Genomic DNA, 23,605 nt, shown 5'->3' with positions numbered 1-23,605 from the left:
GTTTTGCAAGCCTGCGCGAAAATCTCGCAGTACGGATGCCATACGGATTACATACGGAGGATGCCATGCGCAAAATACGCTGAAACACCCTGACTACGGATCACTATTTTCGGAACATTTCTCCGTATTACGGCCGTAGTACGGACGTATAATACGTGGCGTATTGTCTTACGCCAAGTGTGACGCCGGCCTTAGAAGCTGTGATGTTCCCTTTGATTGACTGTGTTAAGGCAATCCGTTTAATGGATCCGTTTGTAAGCAGCACTAGCGCAATGTAACGGACACGTTAACGCACCCATAGACTTGCATTAGTGTAACGGATCCTAAGGCATGTCAAAATTGGCATGTGTTAGGATCGGTCCATTAGTTTGTGACGCACCTTCCTACCGCGTTTTCGGGTCCGGCACGGTGAACGCACTGTGAAATGAAGTGTTCGTTCTACATAGAACTCTAGTGCAAATGCAGGCAGATGCGCAGCCACATGTGTTAACACAGGCGTTAACGCGATGGCAAAAATACAAGACAACTTGAACTCATTTTTAGCGCATCCATTTCACGAATCCGTTAAATAGATTGCCCTAACGCATTGTGGACCTAGCCTTAGAACACATGATGTCAAAGCTAAAATGAATTATACAGAAGATCTCACAGCTGTGCTCTCTAATGCAATCTTCAGTAATGTGTGATATGTCACCAGGTATTTTTAATTTTGTGATCTTATGAATCAAATCAAATTGAATTTGAATTTCAGGAAATTCAACTCAAAGTCTATCTGCAGCAGATTGATCCACTGATCTCTGCTAGTGATGAGCGATTGTGTTTGGTGACACTCGGATATCACTAAAGTATGTGGGTCAACGGATATGGTCGGCACTCATCGAGCATTCGCTGGTGATTGGATTGAATGCTAGAATCCCTTCCCCGCATGTTTGGTACCTGATAAACAGTCAATAAACATTTGGGGATTACCTACCAGTTACTGTAATGCCATAGCCATCTGGTACTGGCATTACTGTAATTGGCTGGCCGGCTGCATTACCTCATCAGAGATTATAGAATGACTGGCGCCTCCACACTCGGCTCAATGATGCCATTGCACAGTTCCAGGACAGTTCTTATTGGAGGGAAAGAGTAGTTGTCCAGGCCAGTGTGCACAGTTTTAGGAATGAGGGTCCTCTAGTGGTGATACTTTGCTCAACCATCATACTAAAAGTCCTTCTTGGGGCTAATCTTGTGCTTAGCTGTTTCTATGAGATACATTCTGTATTTAGCCTTGGACAGCTGGAGCAGGCAGAATGGCTGATACAGCCTCTAGGCAGTGCTTATCACTAGGGTTGAGCGACCCTTACATTTATAGGATCAGGTCGGGTTTCACGAAACGCGACTTTTTCAAAAGTCGGGTCGAGTGAAATCGGCCGATCCTATAAAAAAGTCAGGGTCGGGGTCGGCCGAAACTCGAAACCCAATGCAGTGCATTGGGTTTCCAATGGTTCCCAGGGTCTGAAGGAGCGGAAACTCTCCTTCAGGCCCTGGGATCCATATTTAAGTGTAAAATAAAGAATTAAAATAAAAAATATCGCCATACTTACCATCTGATGCGCCCTGGTACTAAGCGGGAACCTTCCTTCCTTAGAATCAGCCTTCCAGGACCTTGCGGTGACGTCGCGGCTTGTGATTGGTCGCGCGGCCACCCATGTTACCGCTCGCGCGACCAATCACAAGCCGCGATGTCACCGTGACGTCACCGAAGGTCCTGGAAGGGCTGATTCTTAGGAAGGAAGGCTGCCGGAAAGAAGCCGAGGGTGAGTATATTCCTATTAGGTATATACTCACCCTCGGACGCGCCCTGCTTCTTTCCGGCAGCCTTCCTTCCTAAGAATCAGCCCTTCCAGGACCCTCGGTGACGTCACGGTGACGTCGCGGCTTGTGATTGGTCGCGCGAGCGGTCACATGGGCGGCCGCGCGACCAATCACAAGCCGCGACGTCACTGCGACGTCACCGCAAGGTCCTGGAAGGCTGATTCTAAGGAAGGAAGGTTCCCGCTTAGTACCAGGGCGCATCAGATGGTAAGTATAGCGATATTTTTTATTTTAATTCTTTATTTTACACTTAAATCTGAATTCCGATACCAATTCCCGATATCTTAAACATATCGGGAATCGGTATCGGAATTCCGATTCCAGATTCAGAAGATCGCCGACTTCATGGCCGACCCCACACAGGGGTCGGGTCGGGTTTCATGAAACCCGACTTTGCCAAAAGTCGGCGACTTCTGAAAATTGCCGACCCGTTTCGCTCAACCCTACTTATCACTTTGCATTCCATTGCTAAATATATCGCTGTTGCAGATGGACCACTTTTTTGTAGGTGAAAAAGTCAACTATATTATCATCCATACAGTTTAACCAGCTTTATGTACGATGGTTTAAAAATTTTGGTAACGGTGGTTTAAAATTTTTAAAAACTGCTTGGCCTGCTACAGGAATACTATTTTTTTTGTTCCAAAAGTTGGCAATTCTCATCCATACAGTTTAATGTGCTTTGTGTAAAATTTATTGTTTTGACATTTTTTAAATTTGCTTGGCCTGCTACAGGTGACCACATTTTTGTGTTCCAAAAATTGACTATTGTTAATCACACAGTTTAATGTGCCCTGTGTAAATTCTGGTGCTTTGAAATTTTTAAAAACCGCTAGGCCTCCTACAGTTGATCAATTTTTTTTTGTTCCAGAAATTTACTATTGTCATCCATAGAGTTTAACGTGCTTTGTATGAAATTACAGTGGTTTGAAACTTTTAAAAACTGTTTGGCTTGCTACAGGTGGCCAAATTTTTTTTTCTTAAAAACATTTTGTTTCAATTAATCAAGGAAACTTGGTCTCCAGAGACCAAGCAATTAGAAAATGCGTAGGCTTACTGTAAGGGACAGAGAAGTGGAAGCGCTGATGATCGTGCATGCAGATGCCGAGGACATGGGGCAGGTGCAACTGCACCTATTGCTGGAGCACAAGCTACATGCCCATACACGACACATAGCTTCCTGTCCCACTTTGCAGGGAGGCACAGGACACCACTTCTGAAGCCACACCAGTGCACACAGGTGGAAGGTTGCATAGCACATTACGCTTCCAGCATGCTTACCTGCACCACCCAGTCTTCCACATGGTCAGGTCTCACAACCCAACAGTCTGGATTACTTAATCCTCACAAAGATCCTCCTTTGTCCCATCATGTCGAGTCACAGAAGACCAGTGATCCCACACTAGGACACACAGAGGAGCTATTTACATCATCATCCCTTGATTGTGGCCTCTCACCCTGAATGTTTCAAGAAGGACTAGAGGACATGTGGTTCTGTGATGTAAAAACTTATAGCAGCCACGGTCATAGGAAGATGACGATCGAGAACAGCAAATTTTGTCTAAGGAGGTAGATGATGATGAGACACAGTTGCTGACAAATTAGGTTGTTAAGTAACCAAGTCAGGAGGACCAGTGTCATGGGTTTACCGCGACAGAGAGGAGCCAGAAGAACACAGCATCTGATTTCCCCTACTCCTGCACAGATTAGAAGCACTTCAAACTTTTTATTAAATGATGTAAATTTCTTTGGGCAGTGCAGATGTTCATTTGCTCTGTTGAGAACTCCTGGAGTTAAGGCTCTCAGCTGTGCAGTGTTAGCCACTCCCATCTCCTATATAAACTGAGTCCTGGTTTGCACTCCTTCTCAGAGATAGCTTTTTCTGCATGGCTGGAGGTTGTTGTTAGTAGTTATTGGAGAAAGGCGTTTGGTGTGTTTATCTGTGACTATTGCTAGGCTTTGAGTGGGTGATAATTTCCCTTTCTTCAGGGTGCGGCAGTGGAAGACGAGGTGGTGGATGAAGAAGTCACTGACCAAACCTGGGTAGCTAGCATGCAGAGCAAGTCCAGCAGCACTGAGGGTTAGGGATCCGCATCACCAAAACAGACAAGAGGCAGTGAGGTGACCCCAGGGAGGTGGGAAACTGCTCCACAGAGCACTGACACTCGTGAATTTATGTCTGTGACATGTGCATTCTTTCCCTTTTTTTGCTCCCTTATACCCTATTTGTAATTATACAACTAATAAATTGAGTAATTATTTATAATTCTAGACCACAGCATCATTTCTGTTCTCTTTTTCTTGCTGTCATGTTATATGATGATGGACTTGATAAGGACCTACCTTATATTTGCATGGCTCTAGGTGGTGTAGATAGCCATTAGCAATAGCATTTATTAGCCATGTGTTTTTGGTCATCCACAATTGATGCCAGAGGGTAACACCACGGCCTCTTCCCTTGTCCTAATTGCTTTCCAATCCCCTGCCCGTGACACTGGCACAGATTCCTCTTGCCCTTCACCTGTCCTTGCATATTCAGAGGCAATATCAGGCATTTCCAAATCCTTGTCTCAGCACGGCGTTTAGCTGCCCCTACCTCAGGCCTGGGAATGAAAAGAACCCAGCAACCCTTCAACAGGCCTAAACACTAAATGGGCACATTTCCAGACTGCTTGCATGTAGGCTTTTTGGATACAGAGGATCTCCGCCCACTCATGGCGGCAGCTGTCCCTCGGTACTCGGTCCCCATCCACCACTATTTCTTCTGGAGTGGCATCCGTGCCTTGTACCAGCACATGCCCAGAAACATCACCCATGCCCTTAACAACGCACTTATGGGGATTGTCTACTTACTGACCAACACGTGGACAAGCACCTGTGGCCTGGAAAGCTACACTGGCTGAATATTGTGGAGGCCGGAACTGAGTTCCTCCTCCCTCCCTGGCATTGCACATATGCTGCTGGCACCGAGTATTGCCGGCCCTACTTCTATCAAAATTTCCACCACCTCTTACACTCTTATGTGGTTCTCCAAGACTTTGAGGATTTCACAAAGATGGTGAGTGGCAATAAGGCCATAATCAGCGCAATAATCCCATTTCTGTGCCTACTTAGACAGTCATTGCTGAGAATTAAACATGAAGCTTTCCATGCAGACCAAGAGGAGAGGGAGGAAGTCATGAGACAGGGAGATGCTACCAAGCCTCATCTCATCTGCTCAGTGCAGATTCGGTAACAAGGTGGAAGCTGACAAGGAGGAACAGGAGCTGGTTGCTAGCACAACACAGGCAAATACCCACACAAGCTTCATTCTGTCTTTCCTAAGTGGATGGGTTGAGGAGGGGAATGAGGAGGAAGAGATGGAGGAGGAGGAGATGGAGAATCATCATCATCATGGTGTATATCGGGAAGTGGTGGCTGTAGGGAGCTTGGCACATATGGCCGACTTTATGTACCACTGCCTTTCCCATTACCCTCACGTTATATTCATCTTGGCCAAAGTAGAGTACATGTTGTTCACCCTGCTAGACCCACACTACAAGGAGAACCTTGCATCGCTCCTTCCTGAGGCAGAGATATCTACCAAAATGGTGCTATACTAGAAGGCCATTGTGGAAAATATGTTGAAAAAATTCCCATCAGACAATGCTAGCAGAAGAGGGCAAGCATTTGAATGAGGTATTACAATTGGTGCCTTCAATAGTGTATGGATGACCCTGCTTTTACTTTCTGGCAGACTTTGCACTGTGTGCAGAGCTTTTATGAGTGTAGAAGTACCACAACTACACTTTGTTCACAATATTTGAATGAGGTACTACAGTTGATGCCTTAAAGGGTGTATGGATGACCCGGCTTGTAATTTGTGGCAGGCTTTGCACTTAGTGCATAGGCTTTATGAGTCTAAGAGTACTACTACATGACAATTTGAACAAAATGTATATGAAGCCATCCTTTGTCTAATACACGGTGTATCTGAGTCCCTTTTCCATCAAATTTTTGGAAGTTCTTGCTTCCTTCATAAATTACACTGAAATTTCCAATTTTTTTTAATAAAAATTTAAATTTTGGTTTACTTAAATTATTATTTTTTCAAAATCCGTTTAAAATGTTGTCTTATATGCAAGTCATTATACAGGAAAGAATGTTTCTTAACATTTTTTTCCTGTAATTTCTCTTGGATTTTGAAAGTTTTATTGTCAGTCTTTAAAGTGGAGTAAAAGTATGACACCATTGTTCTCAGCAGAGATCTGGGAGTCAGAGATGCTTCCAAGGGTCATCCCCATGCTGTTCTTCTTCCATTCAGTGCTCGTTACTCAAAACGAGCTTTGAAGCATAAGAAGCATCCAAGCATTTTAGTACTCGCTCATCCCTAGCGGTGAGGCCTTTGTAACTAGGAGCCATGCCTTTTTCCTCCACCCGGTGACGTTATTCTGTCTCCTCCTACAACGGATCATGCTCAACTGACATGATCTCATCCCCAACAAGCCTCTGGATCAACATGTTAGGGCATGTTAGGTTAGGATATGGGTTGAACTAGATGGACTTAAAGTCTTCCTTCAATCTTAAAAACTATTTTACTATGTAAGGGCACATCATAGATTCCTCGCAGAACTCTCATTCTTTTCACTCATGCAAAGCTCTTCCAAACAGTTAATCAGTTTGAAAACCTGGGGGAGAAAAGCCACACTGAGGAAGAATTTACTGTTGCGTCAGAGAGGATATTCAGTGTGGCAGGTGGTTTTGTCACACCATTGCAAAGCAGGTTATCTGCTTTCCACAAGCGTGGAAAACCTAACATTTGTCAAAATGAATTAGCCATGGTTCAGTGTAGATGTTCATGCACCAAGGACTTATGCCAATGATTACATCAGTCATTCTACCTACCTGTCCATTGATTTTTGTCTATACCTCTAAGCTGGCACCAGGGCCAAAGAACCACACTCTGCTAGGTATCTACTCTCTATATCCATCATGAGACTGACAGTACTACTGATGCTGTGAAATACATGCTCATGTTTCTGTCACCTCAAGAAACAGCTTTCATAATTGAGCTAATTTTTAAAAAGGCTTGGTGACCACAAGCCATGACTTCTCCACATTCATATTCAAAAGAGTTCTCCTATTTTAAATGTTTCCAGAAAAAAGCGGATAATTTTTAGAAAGCTTGATAAAAAGCTTTTGTAATTGCCTAATCAATTGGTGACTAGCAAACTAGTTGCAAACCCTAAAACACTTTTCACTACAGGTTGAGAAGCCACAACTTTTTCACTTTCTAAACAATACAAATTGTTTTGACTGCAGAAAAAGGGAGATAGTTTTTGGATGGCTTGCTAAAAAGTCTTTGCAATTGCCGATTGATTTTGTGATTAGCCTACCAATTGAACACCGCAAAAAAAGGGATATTTTTTCACTTCTAGTTGAGAGATACTGTCTCAACTCTAACTCTGACAGATGTTAATTTGGCAGTTTGACATAGGAGGGACAGAGCACCCCACTATGTTGTCCAGAGTTGCAGCCTATCTACAATCTGCCCATCAGTACATGACTGATTTGTGGGAAACAGTGATGCCTTCAGCCTCTGCCTGACAGTAGACAGTAATGAAAGAGAGGCACCTGTTCAGCGATAGATGTTGCTCACTACTACTGCTGACTGACTTCCTAAAGGGCTGCTCCCTCAGAGAATCTGTGGATCACTGCTAGAGATTAGATGCTCATTTTGCTTTATGGCAGATGCAGACCTAGTAACTCATGGAGAAGAGACAAATGTATATTTCCAATTAATTCAGATTTACTGCAGGAATTGTATGAAAACTGGAGTCCCTGATTAATGCATTAAATCAATGCATTTGCATTGAAATGAGGCTGATCTAAAAAGCAGTCATGATGAAGTGACTATACATTAATAAATGACTGCTTATGTAAAATGACACAAACTGGCATTAATGGGGTCTGTAGTCGTGTTGAGCGATACCTTCCGATATTCGAAAGTATCGGTATCGGATTGGATCGGCCGATACCGGCAAAATATTGGATCTCGCCGATACCGATACCCGATACCAATACAAGTCAATGGGACACAAATATCGGAAGGTATCCTGGATGGCTCCCAGGGTCTGAAGGAGAGGAAACTCTCCTTCAGGCCCTGGGATCCATATTCATGTAAAAAATAAATAATTCAAATAAAAAATATGGATATACTCACCCCTCCGGCGGCTCCTGGACCTTAGCGATGTAACCGGCAGCCTCCGTTCCTAAGAATGCAGAGTGAAGGACCTTCGATGACGTCGCGGCTTGTGATTGGTCGCGTGACCGCTCATGTGACCGCTCACGCGACCAATCACAAGCCGCGACGTCATCGCAGGTCCTAAACGCACTGCGTTCTTAGTAACGGAGGCTGCCGGTTACATCGCTAAGGTCCAGGGGCCGCCGGAGGGGTGAGTATATCCATATTTTTTATTTTAATTCTTTATTTTTTACATGAATATGGATCCCAGGGCCTGAAGGAGAGTCTCCTCTCCTCCAGACCCTGGGAACCATACACTGGGAACTTCCGATTCCGATTTCCGATATCACAAAAATATCGGAACTCAGTATCGGAATTCCGATACAGCAAATATCGGCCGATACCCAATACTTGCGGTATCGGAATGCTCAACACTAGTCTGTAGGGAATTCTGTCTTTGTATTAAAGTTTAGCCATTCTGCTATGCTAGTTTTACCAGAACCTCAGCATAAAGCAATAAAAACAATAGAGTGTCCTAGAATGTGCTGGCACCTCTTTAGGCTATGTGCACACGTTGCAGATTAGCCTCTGGAATTTTTTGTGCGGATTCTGCATCTCTTGCAGAAATCGCAGGTGCGGATTTGATGTGTTTTTTATTGCGGATTTTGTGCGGATTTGCTGCGGATTTTGTGCAGATTTCTTGCGTTTTTACCCCTGTGGATTTCTATAATGGAATGGGTACAAAAACGCTGCAGATCCGTACACAAGAAGTGACATGCTACTTCTTTTAGGCTAAGTGCACAAGTTGCAGAATTGCCGCGGAAATTTCCTCAGCAATTCCACAACTCCTGTCGCGGGTATATCGCATGCGGAACTGGCATGCATATTCCCGCTAAACACTAGCGTTTTGCAATCGTAATTAGCTTGCAGAATGCTAGTGTTTTCCAGGCGATCTGTAGCATCGCTTGGAAAACTGATTGACAGGTTGGTCACACTTGTCAAACCTAGTGTTTGACAAGTGTGACCAACTTTTGCGGCATGACCCCAGATGACGTAGCGGTCTCCCGAGACCGCACGTCATCACGGGTCTTTTTCATAAAGCATCAGTGGGAATGGGAGCATCGCGAGGAGCTGGAAGCCTGCCGGGGAATGCTGGAAGGTGAGAATATCACTATTTTTTTTTTTTTTTTTTTTTAACAATGATATGGTACCCAGGACCTGGAGGAGAGTCTCCTCTCCTCCACCCTGGGTACCAACCATACATAATCTGCTTACATCCCGCATGGTGGGCATAGCCACAAATGGGAAGTAAGCGGATCAATGCATTCCTTTAATGAACATGCTGCATTTTTTTCCGAAATGCGATTCCGCCACGGAAAAAAACGCAGTATGTGCACAAAAAATACAGATTGCATTCTAATAATAGGATGCTTAATGTATGCATTTTTTTGCTGGTTTTATCGTGTTTTTGGAGCGCCCCCACTTCTGCAGGGCCGAGGGGTACCCGGTACCGGGCCTCTGAGTCTCTGTTCTGGGGGGTGGTCACAGTGGCTAGACCCAGTCCATGACCCTGCTGAGGGGCGTCCAGTGAAAGTGTGGTAGTGAGGTTGCGGTGTGGTGCAGGTCGCAGTTAATAACGAGGACACCAGGGTGCAGTCTCTTTACCTCTTTACTGAAGATCTCTGAGTCCTCAATCCGGAATACGGTTAACCAGGCTGCGCAAGTCCGGCCGGTCTGATGGCACCTCCAGAGTTCCCTTTGCAGGTGGAAATCTGTGCCTTCCTGCTAGCGCTATGTGTTGTGGTCCTCCCCTGCTGTGCTTACGGGATAGTCCCCACAACTGTTGTGTCTGTTTCTCGTGTTCCCTCACAACTCGATTAGATGATGTTCTGCTAATCCGTCCCTCCCGGTGTTATGGTTGGGACGCACCCGTATGACGGGTAGGCTCGGAGCTCTTCCGGGACCCTAGAGTCGCCCCTCTCCACAGGTTGCCCCCTGTGTCTTCTTAGGTGATTTAGGTGAGACAGCCCGCCTATGACTGACTGTCCTGCCGTTGGTTTGAAGTATTGCCTGAGGCTATATATAGAAATACTTCCTCGGCGTTCCGGCCACCGGCTGTGCGCCTCAGTAGGATGTTGCCTCGGTCTTACAGCACGACTCCTACTGGGATTCTCCTTCTTGCTTTGATCTCGTTTCTCACTCAGCACAATATATCTCGCTTCTGATCCTTTCTTAGGGCACTGCCGCTATGCTGAGCAGGCACGGTCCCGTGACGTTCTTTCTCGTTGCCAGGCCTCTGTCAGGGTCCCAAACCTGACAGGGACCCTACCGAATCTTCCCCTACAACACCCTCTGCCACCAGGTATTGTCTGGTTCCAACCCAGTCAGCTTTCTTCCTAACTTCCTGCCTGACCCCCAGTTTTACCAGACTGTGAGGAGTGGCCTAATAAATAGCACCCTTAGCTCCCCCTGGAGGCCCGACTGTGAAATGTATTGGTGTCTGTGATACCTGGTCAGATGAACTCCTTCAGTGCCATCAGACGTACCATAGCCCCCCTTAGCGGCGGAGCCACAGTACTGCAACGACCAGGACTCTGGGGCGCTGCATTTTTATAGCGAAAAAACGGGGAAAAAACATGAAAATTCCTAATCTTCAGCTTTTCCACGTGGAATTTTCTGCAACATTAGCACAGCATTTTTTTTTTCATTGATTTACATTGTACTGTAAATCACTTGCGGATCTGCAGCATTTCGGCACTGTAAAAAACGCTGCGGATCCGCAGGAAATCCGCAACGTGTGCACATAGCCTTAAAAACAGATAAGGCATCGCTGTCATGGCCCCTTCAGATACTAAATTTTTCGGATTAAAAATTGTTGCCAAAAAGTGTGTGCGTATTATAGTCCAGAGGCAGCTAAATGTGATGGAGGAGAATGCTGGCACTGCGTCCTTCCTTATCACTGAGAGAACTGTTCTCTCTCCTCCTGCCCCACACTGATCTATATGATTGTTGCAGAGTAGGAGAGGAAGCCAAACATACCTGTACAGCAGGTGATGACCTGAAATGTCCTTGAGTTAATCAGATGGAAGGTTCTTTAGCTGCCCACTCGTGCAGCCTCCGAACTGCAAAATATGGTAATGTACAATGTGGGTATAAATGTGCATGTAACAGTGCTGTGTGTGTCTATACTGTATGTGCATATAGGAGAGCATAGCTGTGTGTATATGTGCTGAGCTGTATGTGTATTATATTCACTGCAAAGAGACACAAACAAAAGATTTATTACCTACGTACTCTACCTTAGTGCATTAAAATTAGGGATAATAACCCTTCCACTTCCATGTTTTTTCTATCAAGATCTAGGGTGCGTCTTATGGTAAAGTGTTCCTACAGTCCTAAAGATAAAATATGTCTGGAAAAAGAAGAAATGCAAAGGCATGCAAGTAAAGGTTGTTGTAACATGACTGAAATTACATTTTATAGACAGTGAAATGAAGTTTATTGAACATAAATTCTGAAGATAATTCATATATTATTTTGTGGAAACAAAAAGAATTTATTGATGCAAAATTGGCAAAAATAACAGAAAATATGGAATTCTACAAAAAAAATGCCAAATTTCATATATATGAAATACCACTGGAACTCATAGATATTTGCCACCGAATATTTCTTCCAGCATCAGATGAATATGTACATCAGCTTGAAGCTGGGTCTTTTTGATAACATCTTCCAAACAGAGTTGCACTTAACAGTGGATATGAAGAAATTGCAGATTTACTTGTAAGCTGTCCATCTTTTAGCACCTGGAAAAAAACAATCATAATGAAAAGTTCACTTAAGGGATGGAAGCATCAGATGCTAAGGCTAAATGAGAAAAAGTTTCACAGAACCCTGGTCTAGCAGCAATGTTATTAATCTGTGACCACTGGTCCAGAGCTATGCAAGCCTCCTCATACTGCTGTCATTCCTGACATCTAATCTTGGAGAGGGTAACATTTAAGTACTGTATATGCTTAAGTATAAGCTGAGATTTTCAGCCCATTTCTTTAGGCTGACAGTGCCCTTCTCGGCTTATACTCGAGTTACCCCCTCTGGTTTGTTTCCCCTCTCCCCGGTCCATCTCTCTTCCCCGGGGGTGTTTCTTACCCCCTCTTTCAGCAGTAGTGGTGGCGGTGCAGCGCGATCCTGGCATGTATTGAGTTCTGGAAGTAGCAGCATGCCGGTAACGTATGGAGCAGCAGTAGCAGTCATGGAGGTAAGCGGTAGCCGTACGCAAGGTGGAGGTTGCGGGCGGCCTGGATTTTCAGTGCCGTATGCTTCACTTCCGGTGACTTCACGAATATTTATAAGCCCTAATGAGCGGGACCAGAAGTGAAGTGTGCGCAGCGAAAATACAGGCCGCCCGCAACCTTCACCTGCCGTACAGCTACTGCTTGCCTCCATGACTGCTACTGTAGCGCCCCCACTGCCGCAGGGCCGAGGGGTACCCGGTACCGGGCCTCTGAGTCTCTGCTCTGGGGTGGTCACGGTGGCTAGACCCGGTCCGTGACCCTGCTGAGGGGCGCACAATGATAGATGCGATGGTAATGTTGCGGTGCAGTGTAGGCCGTAGTAAATAACGAGGACACCAGGTTGCAGTCTCTTTACCTCTTTACTGAAGGTTTTAGAGTCCTCAGTCCAGAGTGCTGTCAACAGGGCTGTCAGAGACCGGCCGGTCCAAAGGCACATCAGGAGTTCCCTTTTCAGGTGGGAATCAGTGTCTACCTTCTAGCGCTGGGTGTTGTAGTTCTTCCCTGCTGAGCTCCCGGGATAGTACTCACAACTGATTCTGCCTGTCTCTGATGTTCGTTCTCTCCGTCCCCCAGGTGATATGGTAGGACGCACCCGTATGACGGGGTAGGCCTGGAGTTCTTCCGGGACCCTAGAGTCGCCCCTCTCCCACAGCTGCCTCCGTTGTCTGCTTAGGTGATTTGTGTGAGACAGCCAACCTATAATTGGCTGCCCTGCCGTGGTTTGCAGTAGTACTTAGAGTCTCTTACTTGCTCGGCGTTCCGGGCACCGACTGTTTGCGCCTCAGAAGGATGTTGCCTCGGTCTAACAGCACGACTCCTTCTGGTCCTAATTCCTCTTTACTGTATTCCCGTTGTTCACTGGTTAGTTCTGCTCTTAGGAGTCTGCCAGGATCCCATCCCTGACAGGTCCTCTCACTAGCTCTTCCCAGTTACTTCTCTCCCTGTCTTCCTGTCCAACCCCCAGTTTTACCAGAGTGTGAGGAGTGGCCTACTAGATAGAACCACCCCCCCTGGTGGCCGGAGTGTGAAGTGCAGTGTGAGTGTTACCTGGTCAGAGAAACTCCTTTAGTGCAATCAGACGTAACATCACTCCCCTTAGTGGCAGAGCGACATTACTGCAACGACCAGGACTCTGGGGTGCTGCACTCCCCCCCGGTTAAATCCAGTACTCCCGGACTGGGAAAACAAGAACAACGATACATGTTAACAGAAAACACACACAATTTTGAAATAGCATAAACAATTAAACATAACAATGCTTCCCTTTATGGGAGGTGAGGACTCTTGAACGTTGCAAAAGTTAGGTCATGCACAGTTTATGACTCTCAGTTCAATGGTTGAAACAGCGGGGACCCCGGGTAAACAAAGGGGTCCCCCTTTTGAAAGTTTTTGAGCAATTCACCGTCCATTACTCTATTGTCCATTTTAAAACCTGTAACAAAAGATATGCACACAAACATTTTCAACTAAATAGCAGCCCTCACTAATACCTCCAAGTTTTGTAACGGAGGGGAGTTTGGTTCTGAGTGCTGCGTGTGGACCTTCGCAGCGCAGGGGTTGCTACTGGCCTAACAGGGCCCGCTATGCTTGCTACCGCTGGTGTAGTGCGCTGTCTTCTAGCTACAATTCTAGTGAGTCTGGGTAGCACTGGCAGGTTGGGGCTCTCAGAGCTGCTGCTATCAACAGTGGGTACAGCAGATTCACCGATAGCAGAGGGAGGATTTGCCGGTTCAACGGTTGGCATGGCATCTTCAGGTAGGGCTTGTTGAGGTTGCGGGGCCGGATGATCTGGTACCACCATTGCTTCTGGTGGGTCCAGCTGTTGAAACGTTAGAACAGGTACCACGATGGCCTGATTTATCTGAGTCCAGGACTGGGGAAAGTCACCAAGGACGGTATGGATCATCTTCTCCTTTTCCACCGGCGGGGAGATTCCTGGGACCGTGTCCCTCTCTCTCAACTTATCGGGGCAGACCTTAAGGTGATCCCTGGATACCGCTGTCGAGGTCTCCCCTCTGTCCTTGCTGATGAGACAGACCTTCGTGTTGTCAAAATCGGATGGCAGGATGGTATACGGTTCCGCTTCCCATTGGTCATCGAGCTTGTGTAGTCTCCTCTTTCGTTTAAGTACTTGCTCACCAGGTGATAGGGGAATCGCAGGAGCGTGCTGGTTGTAGTCCCTTTCTTGTTTTTGCCTAGCCTGAGCGAGACTTCTTTCCACGCACTCTTGTACTTTGCGGTACCTTCGCTGCCTTTCTGCATCCCAATCCGCATCCGGTGAGGTATCTTCGGGGACTAGGACCCCCATATCCAGATCAACGGGTAACTGGCTAGGCCTTCCCCTCATTAGGTACGCTGGAGTACAGTTGGTGGAATTTACTGGGATGTGATTGTAGATATCCACCAAATCAGGCAACTTCGTCGGCCACAGGTTCCGTTCCTCTATGGGCAAGGTCTTCAATAAGTCGATCACCACCTGGTTCATCTTTTCGCACATCCCATTGGTTTGAGGATGGTACGGCGTGGTTCGGATCTTCTTACACCCGTACAGTTGGCAGAACTCTTGGAACACTTCGGCTTCGAATGCTGGTCCCTGATCGGTCAGTACCTTCTCCGGGTAGCCATGGGGCCTACAAAAGTACTGCTGGAAGGCCTTGGCGGCAGTCCTGGCCATTAGATCCTTGACAGGTACAACCACCAAAAATCTGGAGTAGTGATCTACGATGGTAAGAGCGTAGATATAGCCTGACCGGCTAGGTGTCAACTTCACATGATCCAGCGCGACCAATTCGAGCGGCCGTTTGGTGATGATAGGCTGCAGGGGAGCCCGTTGGCTGCCACGGTCCTTCCTGCGTAGGCTACATGGACGCACTCCCGGCACCACTTCTCAATGGCTCTCTTCATGCCAATCCAATAGAACCTCCCTCAGAGTAGCCTCTCTAGCTTCCTCCATCCGAAGTGTCCGGCTCCATCATGGTAGGCTCCCAGAACCATGGGCGCATCTCGCCTTGGCAGTGGCACCACTATCTGCCACACCAATTCATGAGTACGTGGGTCGATGCTCCTCCTGCACAGCTTGCCATCATGGATAAACAGTTTGCTTCTCCCCTTCCACAGCTGTTGGGTTTCCTGTGGATCATCTGGGCCGGGATGCAACCCTGCCTGCGTCAAGAGCTCTTTCACCCGACGGACCGCGGGGGTCACCATCCTGGGTCTCCGCCCACCCATGATGGGGCAGGGGATTCAGCGTGGCATCCGGTTGGTTCCTGTGCCTGTTCTTCACATGATGAGAGTTCTGAGTGGCTTTGGGGCGATGGAACGCAGGCAGCTCCACCTCTTCAAGTGCCTCCGGGTCTTCTCCCGTTTCTGGCAAATTGGGCATTCGGGACAAGGCATCTGCATTGGCATTCTTGTGTCCTGCCCGGTACTTGATGGTGAAATCTTAGTTGGACAGCCGGGCCATCCACCGCTGTTCCAAGGCCCCGAGTTTGGCAGTATCCAGATGCGTTAGCGGATTGTTATCCGTGAAGACGGTGAATTTTGCGGAGGCCAGGTAGTGTTTGAACCTCTCTGTCACTGCCCAGACGATGGCAAGGAATTCCAGCTTAAAGGAACTGTAGTTGTCAGGGTTCCTTTCCGTGGGACGGAGTTTCCTGCTGGCGTAAGCGATCACCCTTTCTTTGCCTTTCTGGACCTGGGACAGCACGGCTCCTAATCCCACATTGCTGGCATCTGTGTACAGCACAAACGGTTGGTCGTATTCGGGGTAAGCCAGTACCTCTTCTCCCGTCAGTGCCGACTTCAAACAAGTGAAGGATGCCTCCAGCTCCTCGTTCCAATCAAAGGGGGTGTTCTTCCCCTTGGTCTTCTTTGGTTGGCCTACTAACAAGTTTTGCAAGGGTGCGGCCTTCCTGGTGAAGTCCTTAATGAACCTCCGGTAATAGCCTACCAGCCCGAGGAACTGCCGGACTTCGTGGAGGTCACTGGGCTTTGGCCAGTCCTTGATCACCGTGACTTTGTCGGGGTCTGGGGCCACTCCTTCAGCGCTCACCACATGGCCCAGGTATTGCACTTTAGGTTTCAGCAGATGACACTTGGACGGTTTCACCTTTAAGCCAAAGTTGGACAGGGCTTCAAACACCTCGGCCAGGTGCTTCAGATGGTCTTCGTAGGTCTTAGAGAAGACAATGACATCATCCAAATACAGCAGCACGGTTTCGAAGTTCATGTGCCCCAGGCAGCACTCCATCATCCTCTGGAACGTCCCGGGAGCATTGCACAATCCGAATGGCATGTAATTGAATTCGCAGAGACCCATTGGCGTCGTGAAGGCCGTCTTCTCTTTGTCCGCCTCCGCTACAGGAACCTGCCAGTACCCACTGGTGAGATCTAAGGTAGAGAAGTAGTTAGCAGATTTTAAGGCAGCCAGAGACTCCTCTATCCTGGGCAGTGGGTATGCGTCCTTATGTGTAATGCGATTCAACTGCCTGTAATAAACACACATCCTCATTGTACCATCTTTCTTTTTAACAAGGACTAACGGAGCTGCCCAGGGGCTACAGCTGTCTCTCACCACCCCAGCCTCCTTCATTTCCCGCAACATGTCCTTGGCACACTGGTAATGAGCTGGGGGTACAGGGCGATATCTCTCTTTTATGGGTCGGTGATCTCCCGTGGGGATATGATGTTGGATCCCTTTCACCTGCCCAAAATCTAAGGGGTGTTTGCTGAATACCTGCTCATACTCGTGTACCACCCTGTAGGCCCCCTGTTTTTGATGGGATGGGGTAGAGTCAGTGCCCACATGCAATTCCCGACACCAGTCTTTCGAGTGCTCTGCAGAACCGTTGTCCTCCGCCACGTTTGACGGGACCAAGGGTTCAGGTGTCTGTATCACACTATTATTAACAGTGAACAATTTGGCGAGCGTGGCATACTTGGTGAGGTGAACCTCTTCCTCCCCACAATTGAGGACACGTACGGGCACTCTCCCCTGGCGAACGTCGACCACCCCCCCGGCTGTCAGAATAGTAGGCCTATTGTCTGAATATACGGGTTCTACCAAGGCCTGGTAGTCCTTTCCCCTGAGGCCTATGGCTGCCCGACACCATATTAACATTTCACTCCTGGGGGGTATCGCAATGGGGTTTGAATCACTCACAGTGACACGACCAATCTCACCACCAGTCAGCTCTACCTGCTGTCTCTGCATCAGAGCTCTGATTTCCTTCTGCAGGGCACGTTGCTCACTGTGGCCGGCGGTTTCTGCCACCTGTTGCAACAAAACAATAACTTCTGCAAGACAATTTTCTATAACATTAGTACCAAGAGTCATCATGGGATTACATTCTCGACGATCAATATCAACAATCACAATCCCTTGGGCTTTCAATTCCACCCGCCCCACCTTGATGGTGACCTCCTTATACCCCACTTGTGGCAACGGCTGACCATTACTGGCTATTATGGTGAAATCATCGTCAGGGCCACGAGTAATATCAGTGTTCTCCCAATACCGTTTATAAAGCACGTAAGGTATAGTCGTCACCTGAGAACCGCAAAGCGTTCAAGGGGATTCCATCAACCACTACAGGGAGAACTGGTCGTCCTCCAATATACTTGGTTCTCCAATGCTGCGGGCCTGAACGTCCTACTCCTGGGGGTTGGCCCTTTGCCCCAGGGGTTGCTCGTTTAAAGGACAGTACCTTGCAAGGTGGCCCACCTGGTGACAGCGGCGGCAGATGGGTCGTCCGTCCTGATGGAAGCGATCGCTGTCCCGGCCTCTGGTCGGTGGGGTCCTCTTCTGTCGCGTCCAGGGGACATCTTCTGGTCTGGAGGCCAGCTGGATCTTTTCCTTGGGGGCCTCCTGTAGGGACTGCACCGTCCGGGCTAGGGCAGCAACGCTCTTGGTCAGCTCCTGCATCTGAAGACGGAGTCCTGCAGGGGAGTCGTCCTCGAAGCTCTGGGCGTCAGCCTCCGTGGCAACTGGGGTATCCGATGCCACCTCCTGGTGGTATGTGAGAGCGGGGCGCCTGGGTGGTATTGCGCGGCTGGGCTGTCGCTCCTGCAATGCCTGGATAGCTTTATCTTTGAATTGCGCAAAAGTCAAGTCTGGATTTTGCATGGCCAGGAAGTGCAATTGGCCCCGCTGGTGACTGCACAGGAGCCCCTCAATGAACCGCTCCTTCAGGAGTTTATCCTCATCCTGCATGCTGCCGGGGTCACTCTGCTTAATGGCCCGCATCGCCTCCTGGAGATTAAGGGCATAGTCCCGTAAGCTATCCTGCGGTCTCTGTTTGCATCCATAGAAAGTCAGTTTAATTTCTGTAGCAGTGCGAGTATCGAAGGTGGCTTTAAGCTTTGCAAAAATCTGCTGTGCAGTTCCCTTATCCTCGGCGGGCCAGGACTTCAATTCTCTCAGAGCCGCCCCAAAGAGTTGGCCGGTTATCATATGAACCTTCTGAGGCTCTGTCAGGGGATAGAACTCGAGCAGGCTGCAGAGCCCTTCCTTAAAGTCAGTGAATGTATGCGACTCCCCAGAGTATCGTGGGAGCCAGGCCTCTCCGGGCAGGTACGGCATAGAGAAGGGCATTATGGCTTTTGTGTTAGCGGCAGTGTCCGAGTGGCTGAGGGGAACAGCGGGTTCTGCGGCAACCGGTGGTGGTATTAGGGCCGCGGCTTCGCCCGCTGCGGGGACCGGAGCTGCCCCTGCGTCCGCGGCTGCGGCCGCCACCTCCTCTCCTCCCGACTCGGACATGGCTGTCCCTTCCTCCCACTAACCTGCTGGAGGTCGGAGTTCCTCTTCCGGGATTGGCGCCTTACCGCGCTTTCCGTTCCGCGCTTCTTTTGGCCGGTTCCGCCCACGAAGCTAAGGCTCCTCCCTCCGTGCGCGGCAATGGCGAATTTTGGCGGTAAATGGCAATACACAGTCCAAGCACAATAAATCACAGTTCCAAGGCACACATGACCTGATTCTTCAGGCTTAAGTAGATCCTGTTCGTGACGCCAAGTTGTAGCGCCCCCACTGCCACAGGGCCGAGGGGTACCCGGTACCGGGCCTCTGAGTCTCTGCTCTGGGGTGGTCACGGTGGCTAGACCCGGTCCGTGACCCTGCTGAGGGGCGCACAATGATAGATGCGATGGTAATGTTGCAGTGCAGTGTAGGCCGTAGTAAATAACGAGGACACCAGGTTGCAGTCTCTTTACCTCTTTACTGAAGGTTTTAGAGTCCTCAGTCCAGAGTGCTGTCAACAGGGCTGTCAGAGACCGGCCGGTCCAAAGGCACATCAGGAGTTCCCTTTTCAGGTGGGAATCAGTGTCTACCTTCTAGCGCTGGGTGTTGTAGTTCTTCCCTGCTGAGCTCCCGGGATAGTACTCACAACTGATTCTGCCTGTCTCTGATGTTCGTTCTCTCCGTCCCCCAGGTGATATGGTAGGACGCACCCGTATGACGGGGTAGGCCTGGAGTTCTTCCGGGACCCTAGAGTCGCCCCTCTCCCACAGCTGCCTCCGTTGTCTGCTTAGGTGATTTGTGTGAGACAGCCAACCTATAATTGGCTGCCCTGCCGTGGTTTGCAGTAGTACTTAGAGTCTCTTACTTGCTCGGCGTTCCGGCCACCGACTGTTTGCGCCTCAGAAGGATGTTGCCTCGGTCTAACAGCACGACTCCTTCTGGTCCTAATTCCTCTTTACTGTATTCCCGTTGTTCACTGGTTAGTTCTGCTCTTAGGAGTCTGCCAGGATCCCATCCCTGACAGGTCCTCTCACTAGCTCTTCCCAGTTACTTCTCTCCCTGTCTTCCTGTCCAACCCCCAGTTTTACCAGAGTGTGAGGAGTGGCCTACTAGATAGAACCACCCCCCCTGGTGGCCGGAGTGTGAAGTGTAGTGTGAGTGTTACCTGGTCAGAGAAACTCCTTTAGTGCAATCAGACGTAACATCACTCCCCTTAGTGGCAGAGCGACATTACTGCAACGACCAGGACTCTGGGGCGCTGCACTACTGCTGCCCATATGTTATCAGGACGCCGCTACCTCCGAGACTCCATACATGACAGGATGGCGCTGCTCCACTGCCGCCGCTGCTGTGAAGAAGTGGGTAAGAAACCCCCCCTTGGGAGACTCACGGACCGACGGGGAGAGGGGAGACTTTCGGGGAGACTCTCGGGGAGAGAGTAGACTCGTGGGGAGAGGGGAGACTCGCAGACCCAGTAGCTGCTGCATTTCCCACCTTAGGCTTATACTCGAGTCAATACGTTTTCCCGGTTTTTGAGGTAAAATTAGGTACCTCGGCTTATACTCAGGTCGGCTTATACTCAAGTATATAAGGTAAGTCCTGAGTCTAAACATTTTTTTATCTTTTGCACTTTTATTCAACTACATGGTTCAATAATGTCCTCTCAATTGCTGCAGAAAGTGGAACCTGCTAAATTCTCTCATTCGCTCGCATACACAAAACTATCTTGGCTATCTAATGGTCACTGCTGAGTTTTACACTGATGATCAAAAGGGTAGCAATGTTTTGAACTTTTGACATTCAGGTTCCATATCTCACCAACTTCTACAGCTTTGAAAGTGAGACTACCATCATTTTATAGATATGATGTACATCACTCTGTATAAAAATACGGTGACAAGATAGGATATCACTCCATATACTCAGAAAAGCAAGTTTTCCTACATGCTGTTTTTCCTTTCATACAAAGGTAGCCTCAACGATTTTCGTATACAAATTTATATATTACTGTAAATCTCATTGTAAATTTAATTGTATATTTTACTGTAAATTTCACTGAAACATATAATCGGATTTGCAAGATAGTAACTTTTTCTGTTTTATCCCTGTAGTCTGAAGAAGGCCCTTTTGACCAAAATAGTAGAGTATAAAGAACGGTCAAACAGAGCTCTAGGAACTGCAGGACACGGGTAGATTTGATAGGTCCACAACGTGTTTCGATGTTAACCCCATCTTCATCAGCTGCAGTTCCTAGCGCTCCATTGACCATTCTTTATACTCTACTACTGCACCCATCCTCCGTTGGAGGCAGATGGCTGGAGCTGCGGTGGACCTTCTGCTTGCCTAACTAGCCCAGCTAGTCTGCTTTCTCTGCGCTCCCTAGTGACCGCAACCTATTTGACTGCAACTTTTGACCAAAATGTCACTGTTTTTGCATTGGTTTGCTAATAAATCTGATTTTATTTTTCTGGCCTTCGATGACTGCCAGATTCTTTCACCATTTTATAGAAAATCATCATGGCTATCTCCTTGGATGTGTATGCAGTTCTTTCTTCAACTCTATCCACACGTGTTAGATTGGGTTGAGGTGTTGGGACTATGGGGGCCAATCCAACACCTCTACTTCATTGTCATTGAACCATTTCTTTCCCAATCTCGACATATGCTTTGGGTCATTGTCCTGCTGGAACACTACATCATCCTTTTTGCACCCATTGCACTCAAGTGTATGAAGTAACTCTTCTTGTAGAATACTCACCAGGGGCGGCGAAAGCAACCGGCACACTTGGGCAAGTGCTGGGGCCCTGAGCAGGCTGGGAGGCCCACTCACCGTCGGGGACACTGGCATGCTATGTTGGCCTGGTGTCTGTGCCACTGCCAGTGCCCATGATTGCCCCGCCCCCCCCCCGCTTGTTCAGGGCACCAGCACTTGAGATATTTACGTCACCCCGCTCCACCACTGCAGCGTCTTTTGACTGTGATATTCAGGTCAGAGGACGCGATGACGTCATGTCTGTGTGCCCTCTGCCTGAACAGTAACAGTGCAGAGAGCAGGAAGACGGTGACGATGAGGAGTCTGGAGCAAAGCAGCAAGGAAAGGTGAATATTTCATATTATTTTTTAATGTTTGGAGCATTACACGTAAGGACGATCATATAGTGGAACATCATATATGGGGCCCATTATACACTGGAGCATCGTATATGGGCACATCATACACTGGAGAATCATATATAGGGCCCATTATATATGGAGCATATATGGGCCCATCATACACTGGAGCATCATTTATGGGGCCTATTATCCACTGGAGCTCATTATTCTTTATGGAACAATACATGGGGCCTATTAGAGCAATATATGGGGCTCATTATTCTGTATGGAGCAATATATATTGCTCATTGTTCTGTATAGAGTAACATATAGGGCTCATTATTCTGTATGGAACATTATATGGGCCAATTATTCTGTATGGAGCAACATATGGTGCCCATAATACTGTATGGAGAAATATATGTGGCTCATTATACTGTATGGAGCATTACATGTGCTCATTGTACTGTATGGAGCATTATATGTGGCTCATTATACTGCATTGAGCATTATATGGGGTCCATTATTCTGTATGGAACAGTATATGGGGCTCATTATTCTGTATGGAGCACTATGTGGTGCCAATATTATTGTATGGAGCAATATATGGGGCCCATTATTCTGTATGGAGCACTATGCGGTGCCCATAATACTGTATGGAGGACTATACTGTCCAATTTCTGACCCACTGTAGAATTTACAATAGATATCACTCACGTAAGGTAAGAAGTGAAATCTTTGGCATTGTACTATACCTATATTTCACTGCAGTATCTGTGCATCATGAATTGTGGTATGTGTTAAAGGAGACCACTGCGACTCTTTTGCCCGGGGCCCACGAAAACCTGGAGCTGGCCTTGAGCTCACCATTGCGACTATGATCGATCTTGGTCAAGTATCCAATTCCTTTGAAACATCCCAATATCAAGCTTCCTCCACTGATCTTGACAGTTCCTTCAATTTCTTGATCCGTTAGCATCTTTTTCATTGGTTTCTTCCACACCCATTTGCATAGACAATTCACTCCAAATCACCAGTTTCCAATCTTCTATTGTCCACTTTTCTGCAAACTTGAGCCGGTGCTTTTTATGATGATAATGAAGTCGAGGCTTCACCTTTTGTTCGGGTCACCATTTCGGACTTACATGGATGGCTGTGATCTCACTATTACAAATACAGTAATACGAGCCACCTCCATGGCAATGTTTGCCGCACCAGAACTGATAGACCTTGCGATGAGCTGACTTGTTGACTATGATATATTACCTTTACATCCACCTCTTGACTTTTGAATGGATGCATGGACTTCATTTTGTATTCTTCCAACTGTCATGGCGCTCACATGCAGCATTTTGGCAACTTTCTTGGTTGAGAAACCACTATCAATGAGCGGGATGTGCT

At 47.7% G+C, this 23,605-nt stretch overlaps 1 protein-coding gene across 3 annotated transcripts in view; it reads right to left on the bottom strand.

The window, feature by feature from the left end:
* Positions 1–11,615: 11,615 nt before the first annotated feature.
* Positions 11,616–23,605, bottom strand: part of LOC143807610 (pantetheinase-like) — a 209,225-nt gene continuing 197,235 nt past the window's right edge. For all 3 annotated transcript variants that reach the window (XM_077289345.1, XM_077289344.1, XM_077289346.1), the window contains one exon: positions 11,616–11,889. In XM_077289345.1, the coding sequence (XP_077145460.1) occupies positions 11,782–11,889 (108 nt within the window). In that variant the 3' untranslated portion in view covers positions 11,616–11,781. The remainder of the gene's footprint in view (positions 11,890–23,605) is intronic.

This window comes from Ranitomeya variabilis, chromosome 2, assembly GCF_051348905.1.
Source record: "Ranitomeya variabilis isolate aRanVar5 chromosome 2, aRanVar5.hap1, whole genome shotgun sequence".
Taxonomy (NCBI): Eukaryota; Metazoa; Chordata; class Amphibia; order Anura; family Dendrobatidae; genus Ranitomeya; species Ranitomeya variabilis.
This window is presented reverse-complemented; position numbering and strand designations above follow the sequence as displayed.